Genomic DNA, 11,569 nt, shown 5'->3' on the forward strand with positions numbered 1-11,569 from the left:
ATCATTTAAATGATTTATAACAGCAGCATCAGCAATTTTTTCAAAGCATACCCGTTCCACTCATTGAATATTGGACACATTGGTTATACATGTCACATTTTCAGCTCCTCCAAGATCCTATCCAAATATTCCCGAATAGATCGATTTCCACATTTATTTGCCTTAAGTGCACATCTCTTGCATTGAGTTTCCATTGAGATTAATATATAAAGGGCCTGGGTAGTAGAAAAGACTTATTCTGAAGTAAATCATGAGGCTAACTTCTTCTCTTCTATCACCCTATTATGAAAGTTGGTGGTCCACTTGCTTTCCATGTCTTCACAGCCTGACTCTAATGGCCGACGGTTACCCCTGGCTTAAGCCTCAGCTTCAGCAGCATCCTCGCTGAAGTAGGCTACAGCCGATCTCCCTTTGGAGAGGTACCTGATGCTCTCCACCTCTCCTCCGTGGTTGCTGGGCTTCTGGAAGTGGATCTCCAGCTGATCCTGCATATCCTCCTCTTCCCCAGTGTCCTGGATTCCCCCCAGCAAGACCGAGCGCCTGGAGGCCCCACAGAAAGTCTGCAACCAAGCACAGCAGGTCAAGCCCAACATATATATTCTTATACACGCTTCAACACGGAACATCTTTGCAGTCTACCACAGTAGAAGTAATAGGAAGTAAGTAATACAGTGCCAGTAATACAGACTACAACTACATATCAGGCCATAATTTAAAGAAATGAAGGATGACTAAAATAATGAGGTTAGGTTGTAGAATAGTACCACATAGTACCACAATGCATTCAGAAACAATAAAACACAAAACTGGTGAATCAACAGTCTACAACACTGAGGACTTATTAAAGACTCATGCAAAATCAAGCGCTTGAATATTTAACTTCACCTGAAACTTTCTCAGCTGGTATTCAAAATACGGAAAGATGTTGACATCTGCCTCACGACTGGCATCTATGCAGTACTTCTTCCTGAGGGTCAAACGCTCAGCAACTAAAAGAATGCAGGATGGTTAGTATAACAACACTATTTTTTTCCCTTCACTATTCATTCATTGAATGGTCATTGGATGAAACATGTATTTCTTGTCAACAAACGGCTTCGCTCTACAAATACCTCCAGTGTTGAGAAAGGTGATTTCGCCCGCTCCAGTGTCCTTGTTGTAAGCCACCTTCTCCACCTCCCCCCCTCCTTGGCTAGGCTTGGAAAAGCTAATTTCCAGCCGATCCCTCATACGCTCCTCAGGTAGGTAAGGGGTTGTGTTGGAGAACCGAATCTTTCTCTTAGAAACATTCATGTGCACCTGACGGGCAGGAAGATATAAACGATGATGGGTAAGTACTACTGGTTACTACACAATTAACATTCACAAGCAGATGAGAAGGGAGAACAGGTTATGTAAATGGTAACTGACATTCTATCTTTTTAATGAGTGGTCTGTCTAACATTGAACTTAGGTTGTCTATCATCTCGAACCTAAACGCAGACCACCACCTTGCTGTACATCCTTCCTTAATTAAAGACTGTAGACTCATACCTCAAACTTTACAGATGGATCCAGCGCCAAACAGTATGGTTTCACATCCATCTTGGTGTTGTCACATATGACTGAGCACTTGGTCAGCTTTAGGATTTTTTCTGCCACTGTAAAAAGGTGACACATCATTTATTATTCAACTGGACAATTTGATGTTTTTCTTTAATATGACAACACACAATATATATTACAGTAACAGCCAAGGCTCAACCCTTCATTATACTTTATGATACCAATGAAGGTTTGTTCCCCCAAGGAAATCCCTCAAGGTTGTTTTAACTTTAGATGCTGGCCAACAACAGACAGGCAAACAGGTAGAAGAGGAAAGTCCTGCACCTTTTTCTTCCTCAAAAGTGATGAGGGCATGGCCTCCCTTAAGGTTGAACGAGGGCCTCTGAATGATGGTGAACACACTCACGATGTCCTTACAATCCTCCTCCTCTCCCTCCTTTAACGCCTCTGTGAATATCACCTTCTTCTCCGGGATATCTGCGTGAATCTGGAGAAACCGCAAATAAGACCCAGGACCAGATGTGCCTGCATTCGCAAAATCTCTTCTGTAAGGTATCTCTGGAGTGAAATGTCTACCTTGAACTTTTGCTGAAGGGCGTCGCGCTCAGCCTGTTTGTTCTTCAGCATGCCCTCGTATTCCTTTAATTTTTCCTTCAGTGTCTGGTTGCATTTTTCAAGTTCCAGGATATCATCCTACGCAGAAATAAAGGATGTCAAGTGCTGAAATCATTGATTCAAACTAAAACAAAACAAACAAACAAACAAAAAATTATTATACAAGCAGATATGGGAAATGTATTCCCCGAACATCAACAATATTTTCCATTCAGGCAGTAGTCCAATGTGACTCAATGTGATTCCCATATCCCTAAATCACCCATTTCTAGAGGGGCCAGCTGTTCACCACTGATAATAAAACTGGCTACTTGCATAAGAAAGCTAAGGTACTGTCTATCTCAGTGGTATTCAAGTCTTGTGTGTGCTATAGTTTGAAGACAATGTAATCAAGCCACAAACTGGTTGGCCTCAACTTTCAGTGGCAACAGCAATCACCCCATACTTGTGCATAATCCAACAAATGGATCATTCTAATCTAGACAAGGTAAGAAATTTACATTGGTTCTAACTGGAACACAATTTGAACAAGTGACTGGTTTGTAAGAACTGAACAAGTGCTGTTGTTGCAGCAAAAAGAAGGTCATATCAAAACACAATGGTTGATAACTACGATCAGTGTTTAGTGTCTGATTTGATGCAATAAGTGTGATGCACCTCTAGCCCTCTCCTCATTCTTGAAGCTGCTTCAGCGTTCTTTTGCTGTTGTGCCAGAAGGTCCATAGTTTCTTTCTGTGCTTGCTTCTTGGTCTCTTCCATTTCCAATTTGTCTAGGATCAGCCTCGATTTCTCCGTCTCGGCATTTTCAACCTTCCTCTGAATGATAAAACAAGGCACTGATTTTAACATCTGCAAAGGCCATCCAGAGGAGCATGATACAAAAATTTAAAGATTAGTGAATCAAAAAAGACTACATTTCCCCCCTCACCTTCCACTTCTCCAGTTCTTCCCTGGCTTCCGTGAACTGCTTTTGTTCCTCTGGAGACAGCTTTATCAAATAGGGAAACGTTAACTAGACACAGTATGCATGGTTGATTTATTGGTAGTTTTTTTCAAAAGCATTGTAATGTTTTAACTATAGGCCTATTCAATTACTTATCTGCTGTCTGCTACCTGTACAATGTAGCTTCCCTCTGTATCTATCCATATAAATATTCAGTAACACAATACTTACCAACCCAATGTCGAAATCTTCTAGGGAAGCCATTGTTATCTGCATAAAAAGGAAAGCTAGTTTATTTACATTTCGCTATACACAGGCAGCGGCCGTTCAGAGATGCGGTTATACAAATGTCGTTACATGACAATATATTTCCACAGTATTAAGATACTTGAACGACTGTAGGCTTCTGGTTACTTACTGCACTCTTCTTCTTTTTAATGCAAAACCTAGCTCCTTAAGTTTGAGAGTTCAACGTCCACCGTATATGTGCCCGCAACTTGTGTGCTTTATTCCTAGGTTATGTACCTTCCCAGAAGTCACGGGGACAATTCCGAAACAAAAAGTGAAAGCTATCGTGGACTGCACACTTTGATAACCTAAATAACATACAAAACAAGTGAACTGACGAAACATATAAATAATTAGCAATATGTTGTTTTAAAACAGACACATATGTAAAATAAATATTTTTAAATAAAAGTGAATGTTATCTTTAACGAAGTGATATTTTTGTTGTCTGTCATCATAGTCGTGCAATTACCGTCCCTCTTCTTATGATTTAACGCCGCCTGGTGGTTATGTTAGGCTACATTTAAATTCCCATATTTAGTACTATACGGAGCCAACCTGCAACCGGACGGATCACACTAGATGAAGACAGGGTGCATACTTATCTATGGCCTTTTAGCCATATTTCAAGCCGTTGTTAATTGTATAAGAATACAGTCAGATTATGCTTTGCAGACAGGTGAGCCTGTCTGACGGAGCGGCATTGGCTCTATATGCTGCGATTTCATCGTTAAGCATAAAGGAAAATGCGCATGCCTTCAATGCGGTAACTGATCTGGACGCTCCGGGTATCATCACTTATTGGTGAGACAATGTACCTATATCACCGCACTCCACACTCCAATGTAATTCAGACAGCGGTACCACTTCGCACCTCAACCATTTCCCCCAAACGCCACTTCTTGGTTTCAGTGAACTGAAAATATTCAAACTGGGAGGCATTGATTGGAGGAGAACGTCTCTCCGTTTTTTCTTAAACGTGGGAATGTAATAGTCTGAAATACCAGAAAAATGACAATAGCTAAATCATCTTACCGTTCAGGTCCCATTCCATCGGGTGAAATTAGTCAGACTGTTTAAGACAATCGACAAACTACTGAACCCAAAAGCAATATCAGTGCAGGTTGGTCAAGTAATTTCTTCAACTTCGTAATGATAAAAATGAAGCTCCAGATGCCCTCCACAGCCATATCCCTGTAGAGTACTCTGTACAGTAAAGTCTGTCCTGTCTCGTGAAGAATGGGAAAATTACGGGCCAATCCACAATATTCCATTCCTCGCTAACCTAAAGAAAAATAGTGGCCATACAGCTTTGGAAAGATAATGAAGAAATTCCACTCTGGCTTCTTCTCAGATATTACACCAATCCCTCATAGTTGCCTTTCAGTGGGAGTAGGCCTTCAATTCCGACTACAGCTACAATTGATTTGATTTACCTGTTCACATGTCTATCCTTTGGACATCTAGCTGATTTTGTCATTTTTAATCTTACTGTAGAGCTCCCTGGAATGCTCACATGAAGAGCGACATATCACACTGAATTATAGCGTATGAATCTTATATGGAAAATGAGAATTCTTAATTATGCATAATGCGTTTACGAATCACTACAATCTGCAATCTGACATTTTTAACAAACCATAGACACACATGATGAGGCCTTCCAATATTGTGGGTACCCATATATTCCTTGCCCAGTAGAAACATACCCAGGAGTTGTGACAGGGTGTGTGTTTGCAGCATCAGCCCGGGTTCCATCATTGCCAAGGTCTCTTATGAGAGCCTCTTGTTTTCATACATAGCCACCGATAAAGTTAAATGGCTTTTCAAATATACCTCCAGGGATGTCCATAGTATTTTCTATGTACATTTGTATGGTAAAACACTGCTGTTATGCAACATCAAACCTCTGGATAAAGCATAGCCACTGTATTGACATCTACAGCCATGATGAGTACCAAATGAAATTGCCAGGAGACACACAGGTCAAAAGCAAAGGTACACCAATAATTATAGATACTGCCAGGAATTTCTTCACCCTGTACACACTGCACAGTGAATGGAGGCTATGATTTGGAATTCTGAATTCATCTAGTATGACATACAGATATGTGTAAGTCATGACAAATATATTAGTATTTGTCATGAACACACAAATTATATGAAAAAGAACAGATCAAAAGTCATTAGTTGAAAAACCTTTTTTATTCCTATTATTAAATGAGATCTGTAAAGTATTCCCACTTTCAACTAGTAGTAGTACATTCTGCTGCCTGGGCAGACGATACACGCATTAGGGAACAACAACCTTAATATAAAACACACAACTGCCACTCGTTTCACATTTTCGCCTGACTAGTTTTCTTCATTAATCCATCATTAAATAAAACAGATTGTTGCCTTGGAAATCACACTTTATTTCTTGAAACGGTGTTAATTAATATGATCAAGCTCTTGGCATACTCAGACCTTGTATCTCCTGATAGCCGATATACAGGTATTTCAGTGCCAAAATAAGGCTCTGGCCATATTCTACAGAGGGAGAATCAGTTATGAAATGATGACAAAAATCAAATGCTGTCCAAGCCAACTGGGAAGTCACTTGATTATATCTAGTTAACCATGCAAGGGGACAGCAGGACCAGGCGTGTACAGGAAAGCATTACTGCAGCCCCAAAAAAAGCAGAATCCACCACTGACATGTACTCAAACCTGGTAAGAAAAAAGAAAAAACAAACATTATTGCACAGTATCGAGTATCAGTGAGCTACATCTGCTGGGTAGAGTTGCCGTTCCAGGTATTGTTGTCGTCCTCGCTGTCTTCCTGAGTCTTTAGCCTGTAGATTTTGCCGTCTTTTTTGAAGTCTTCCGGTCGTTTTTCCAGAACTCGTTTACGAATAGATTCTCTGAGGATGAATGGAATAAAAACACTAATTAAAATGTAGCATTAAAAAAACAACTTTGTGACCTGAAGTCAGTTGCAGAGAGCAGTAATTATAAAATATGCTGACAGGAACAAATTGAGGGCTTTGCTTTCCAAAATCACATCTGTTTTCACGAGAAACTGCTGTCAGCTCTTCAGTTTCTCTGTGTAAGGTATCTACCTATTTGGCTCGCTGGAAGAGGTGGCGGCAGGACTGGGTCGCTGGGGTGGGGCCCTGTGGGAGGGGCCAGGGGGCGGGGGGCTGCAGAAGAGGAAGCTGCTAATGAACCTCCAAACAGCCAGCAGGGGGTAGAAAATGGTCCCCAGCACTGCCCAGATGCCCCCTCCAGAGGACTGCACAACTGTGTTGGCCGGCCTTCCCGTCTGCTGCAGAGCCAAAACACGAGAGACAGGCCAGCAGGCCCACCGGTATCAGTCTGATCGGTATCAAACTTACAAAGCACATTTTCTCTCGCATCATACTCACACAAGCTCTCCAACTCTCTCTCTCACACACTCACACACACACACACACACACACACACACACACACACACAGAAAATAATGGCCAGTTCAAGAAGGTTTTCCAAAATAAATCTACGTCACACGAAAAAATACACCAAAAATGATCACATCACCATTACCTCACAAACCTGGTGCCAAAAATGTGACTCCTTAGCAGAAAGTTCTTGGCAGAATTAGGTAGAACAAACATTAGGGGGGGTGCACACTGAGAAGTTAGCACTCACAGGCAGCAGCACAATAGAGGCGCTGGGAGCCAGCTCCAGCTCCAGTAAGGTCTTGTCGAGATCCTCCCCGGTGAACTCTCTCCTGGGGAACATGGTGGCCAGAGAGAAATGCCCATACCGGTTTCCTACTTCCTGTTTGGAGAAGGTGATGAGAAATCAAATCATATGTACCAGAAATGTTTGTTTTCCTTTATTTTTCATTAAATATAATACTTTAATTTAATGATGCATAAAGAACAGGACTGTGTGATCCTGTAATGTGCAGTGAAGTGCACGGTGTGCTGATTGTGGAGCTCCCGTTTCTGTAGGCAGCAGCCAAGGCCCAGTGAGTCAGCGCCATTTGGCCCCGCACCAGTGCGCACAGCAAACCAACCTGAGCCGCAAACTGCCTGGCCTCCTGCAGCCTGGTCTCTGATGGAAACTGGTTGGTGAAGGAGGAGCCGTCTGGGAGACGGAACTGTATTCTTGCTATCGCGCTGTAAAGGCAGCACATGTAGGACTTACAGAAAAGCCAAGTGGAGCATCAGGCAAATTCTAAGGGCTTAAACTTTGTTAAGAGGAACAACACCATTTTATTTTCAATTGCACTGAGAATATGAAAGTAGCATGTCACTCGAATCAATCTGTAACTAACGTTCATAATCACTACATTTACAGAGATTTCAGCATTGAGATAAATGCTTATATTACTTCTGTATAATTGAAACAAAAATAATTTGAATGGAAGGGACAGGTGAATTATGTTTATTCAGAGGTAAGTGGACTCTGTGCGGGGCTCCATACCTCCTCTCTCTCTGCAGGGCCTCCTTCTTGGCCTCCAGCTCTGCCTGTCGGGCCTGCAGTGCTGCTGCCTTGGCCGCCTCCACCTCTTCCTTGTTCTTGGCATAGCGAGCCGCCCGGTCCGCCCGGTCCTGCAGGCAGACATCCTCGTCAGCATTCCCTGCTGCCTTTAAAATGGTACCCTGCCTACGCCCTTACAGCCAGAGCCCACTATCCACCTGAGTCATTACAGCCAAGGCCTACTACTACCAACGTGTACTTTTACAGCCAATGGCCCTCTAGCTGCCTGTGTCATTACAGCCCACTACGCGACGCGGGAGAGCAGCGTCTCCTGGTGTCACTGAAACATGTCACTCCGTAAACCCGTGGCCTCGGGAGCAGAGGGGTCCTCACCAGGGCAATCTGCTGCTTCACGCGCTCCCGGGCCGCCCTCTCCTCCGCCTTCTCCCTGTTCCGCTCCTCCAGCATGCGCTTGGTCCTCTCCCCTTCCTGCTTCCTTTTATAGTCCAGCATCTCCTTTCCCAGCCTCCTGCGCTCCATCTCCTTCTTTATCTCATTCTGCGCAAAAACAAAGAGAACAAAAACATCAGCTAGCAGCACGGCCAAAGAATTCACACGGCTGTGTGTCTGGAGCAATTAAACCCATTTATGGATCCACATGCGTCTGAAGTAACACCCCTCCCTTCACTTTTTCTTACAAAATCTTACACCAAAAGCTTACACTAAAACCTTCTGCAAACGAGCAAATACACTTGTTTTAGGCAGAAGCTGGATCTCTCACTGCTGGGAGAGTGTAAATATGCAGGCAAACATGAAAGCCAAATAAAAGCTGCCTGGACACTGACTTCATCAGGGGAATTACCTCCTCCTCTCCTTTCTTCCTCCGCTCCCGTCTCTCCTCCAGTTTCTTCGTTAGCCTAGGCGGTGTTTAAGGACAAAGTACATCAACTGAGGATACTCAGCCCTCAACATGTCAGTTATATACACACATACACATATGGATTATATGGGAATTTCATCCATGGCTGCTCACCTCTCCACTTTGGCATCAAGGGCCTCTTCAGACTGAGAGCTGAGGGAAACGTCATCTGACGACAGGCTCCTGTCCTCGGCCGGGGTCACATACCCCGAGGCGCCCCCCTCCTCTGCTGGCCTGGACAGGGATTCTGGGGAAAAGACGGAGGGAAAAAAGTTAAGAGAGGCCACTACAGACTGGCATCTCCAATTACGCTACACATGAAGTGTGAGTCCTGCTAGTTCTTACTTTGTGACAGATCGTGAGAATGTAAAAATATGTTTCAAAACAGCATATATTCCTATCTCCAGCCTACTTTCAGACTCGCCTCTCACAGAACACATGGATCTAATTCCAGTGATTAAGGTGGCTGCATTCTGGTATTCATTTCTGATCTTCCTGGTGTGAAACATTTTTGAAGGGACAACAGCTATGACACTTCCTCTTGACTGGAGTCAGTCACCTTTGGATGTGGCTGGTGGAGCAGTGCTCTCATTGGCTGTGCTGGGTGGCAAGGTGTGGCCAGACTCGTCATTCTCAGCCGGGGAGGGCTGCCGCGCATTTTGATCTGGGGTGACATCAGGCACAGGGAGTACTTCTGGGGGTGCTTCTGGGTGCACGCTGGGCTGATCGCCAACCCTGACCTCCACCTCCACCTCCTGTGTATGCATCTGCCCATCAAGGGAATAGTCAGTCAGTCCAGCTATCACATGTGACAGCTACAGAAAACCAAACTCTAACTGCTCCCAAGAACATTCAGAGTACTATACTTTTTAATCTAAACAGTACCTTTGTTACAACATTTTCACATTACATCTAGGGTCAGTGCGCGTCATGACATTGATTAGTTGCTTCTGTCTAGAATAAGTCTAGAATAGTTAACAACGTACTGGAAAATGCTTATCAGTTAATCAGTCTTCACAGTTGAAAATGGTTCTGTAAAAACAGTAGGCAATCACTGACAGAATCCACGACAGAATTGTGAAGGAACGAGGAGCGATAAGCACACAACATCAAAAAAATATGTAAAAATATGTAGGCTCCAGGTGACCAATCTTTGTTTTCTACCTCTTCAGAGCTTGCTCGCTATCAGCGTGCACTGACAGGTTCTCATTGTCAAGGTAAGACCCTGTGTGCTGCATGGCCGGGATGGCAGCACTGCTGCTTTTGAGTTTTACCTGTTTGACCTTGTTGATCCGCTTCACAAGTTCCTCTGCTGATACGCTGCCAGCAATCACCTCCAGCGGAATTCCATTTTCTCCTATGAAGAAACTGGATGGGATGCAGACTACCGGATCTTTCAAAGAGCATTAAGGGAAGCGCACAGATGCAGCACAACACTGTAAGCGTTGGTTTAGAAGAGCAGTCTTTTTTAGAAACTATTGCGGAGGGGTAGTTCTGCCTTTTGATAAAGGCTGAGGGGAAAGATTCGTGTCACACTCCAGATGACTGATACTCACCGCCTTCTGTCCTCTCCCTATAACAGACTGGAGACGACAACTACAGTCAAAAAGCATGGCACCTGACTTCAAGTTACAACTCAAAAAGGATACAGATTTGTGAGAACTGCACACAGGTTTCACTGCAAGATAGAAAAAAATATATATTAGCTTCGAATGTGTAACTGCGTCGTACAGTGCAAAATAACTGCAGTACCGACTACAGTCTCCCGTCACAAATCTTGCCAAAAAGGTATTAACAGATCACTAACCTTACAGCTGAAGTGGTGTGCACCTATCTTTAAAACTATCAACATAAAATGGTATTTATGACTACTCTTTCTTAGCTTGAACGCCGGTGTTTTATGAAATAAGAGCGTAAATTACCTTTTGGCGTCTATCTTAATTGCGACAAAACAGTGATCCGTCGCCTCTGCCACTCTACCGTCCTCCCAGCTGGACAACATCTGTGTGGACTGCTCATCGTCTCCTGAAAGATAACGTCGCCAGAGGCCCGTATTGTAAGTGTCACCCTTGTGTAAACACCGGCACACACGGAGGTGAAGCCTTGCTCAAAACTGCACAAATTCTATGACAACCCACGGCAAATGTCAATTAGGTAGATGTAGCTTCCATACGTTCACCAAATACTGAAAATTCCATCAAATAATCGGTGGCCTTTCAGATTGCAAATTATGTTTACTGTAGCTATCTAGCAAAACTACCTAGTGCCGTACCGCTAAGGAGTACCTAAGTTAGCTAGGGAACAGGTACACTGGCTCGCAAGCTGCTACGAATAACGTTATACAGGAGCTATCTGTCAAACCTGTTAAGATTTTGCATAAAATTATGTCTCGAACACAGCAATCTATCTAGCTAGCTACCCAGCCATGTCGAATTCCAATTCTCTTCCAGTGTCCAAATGACATTAACTATAAGGTAAACGTTGTCTTTCCTTTAATCAAGCGAGGTGGTAATTAAGTGGGTAACGCAGAACAGCAAGTTGTCCAAACAATAATGACAGGGCTTATTTCTGCTATCTTCCAGCTAGCTAGCTAGGCCTTGTCTGGACTAACCAAGATAGAAAGCTAGGGAGCTAGATGGTTAGCTAGTTACCAGTTATCACGACGACGAAGACGGAGTTTTGCTGTTTGGCTGAGACGATGGCAGCAGGGATAGAGCCCTCAAACCAGAGCATTTTTGCAAAATGATGTCAGTCCCCCTTTCGGCGTTGTGATCTTCGATCACATCAGTTTAGTCTGAACCTTCAC

At 43.4% G+C, this 11,569-nt stretch overlaps 2 protein-coding genes across 3 annotated transcripts; both read right to left on the minus strand.

The window, feature by feature from the left end:
- Positions 1–218: 218 nt before the first annotated feature.
- LOC118786269 (N-myc-interactor-like) lies at positions 219–3,605 on the minus strand. Its single transcript, XM_036541395.1, has 10 exons — positions 3,522–3,605; positions 3,335–3,373; positions 3,089–3,148; positions 2,818–2,976; positions 2,122–2,238; positions 1,870–2,032; positions 1,534–1,640; positions 1,113–1,299; positions 886–989; positions 219–560 (listed from the first exon to the last, which is right to left on the minus strand). The coding sequence occupies exons 2-10, from the start codon at positions 3,365–3,367 to the stop codon at positions 357–359; spliced, it is 1,134 nt and encodes a 377-aa protein (XP_036397288.1). The 5' UTR covers positions 3,368–3,373; positions 3,522–3,605; the 3' UTR covers positions 219–356.
- Positions 3,606–5,642: 2,037 nt separating this feature from the next.
- On the minus strand, positions 5,643–11,569 carry LOC118785831 (UBX domain-containing protein 4-like). 2 transcript variants are annotated; one of them, XM_036540771.1, is made up of 13 exons: positions 11,415–11,569; positions 10,686–10,788; positions 10,413–10,441; positions 10,038–10,156; positions 9,323–9,530; positions 8,878–9,010; positions 8,707–8,761; positions 8,238–8,402; positions 7,848–7,975; positions 7,438–7,540; positions 7,065–7,196; positions 6,496–6,698; positions 5,643–6,297 (listed from the first exon to the last, which is right to left on the minus strand). In XM_036540771.1, exons 1-13 carry the CDS (start codon positions 11,494–11,496, stop codon positions 6,159–6,161), a joined length of 1,599 nt encoding a protein of 532 aa, XP_036396664.1. In that variant the 5' UTR covers positions 11,497–11,569; the 3' UTR covers positions 5,643–6,158. The 2 variants fall into 2 exon arrangements, with proteins under 2 accessions (XP_036396664.1, XP_036396663.1); XM_036540770.1 differs by having other exon boundaries at positions 6,496–6,701.

Source organism: Megalops cyprinoides, chromosome 11 (assembly GCF_013368585.1).
Source record: "Megalops cyprinoides isolate fMegCyp1 chromosome 11, fMegCyp1.pri, whole genome shotgun sequence".
NCBI lineage: Eukaryota > Metazoa > Chordata > Actinopteri > Elopiformes > Megalopidae > Megalops > Megalops cyprinoides.

Coding starts and splice junctions, on each gene's coding strand:
- LOC118785831 (XM_036540770.1), bottom strand. CDS start 11,496: ATGCTCTGGTTTGAGGGCTCTATCCCTGCTGCCATCGTCTCAGCCAAA. Junction 10,789..11,414: donor CTTCGTCGTCGTGATAACTG/GTAACTAGCTAA, acceptor GTTATCTTTCAG/GAGACGATGAGCAGTCCACA. Junction 10,442..10,685: donor ATTAAGATAGACGCCAAAAG/GTAATTTACGCT, acceptor TCTATCTTGCAG/TGAAACCTGTGTGCAGTTCT.
- LOC118786269 (XM_036541395.1), bottom strand. CDS start 3,367: ATGGCTTCCCTAGAAGATTTCGACATTGGGTTG. Junction 2,977..3,088: donor AAGAACTGGAGAAGTGGAAG/GTGAGGGGGGAA, acceptor TTTATCATTCAG/AGGAAGGTTGAAAATGCCGA. Junction 2,033..2,121: donor CCCTTCAGCAAAAGTTCAAG/GTAGACATTTCA, acceptor CGGTTTCTCCAG/ATTCACGCAGATATCCCGGA.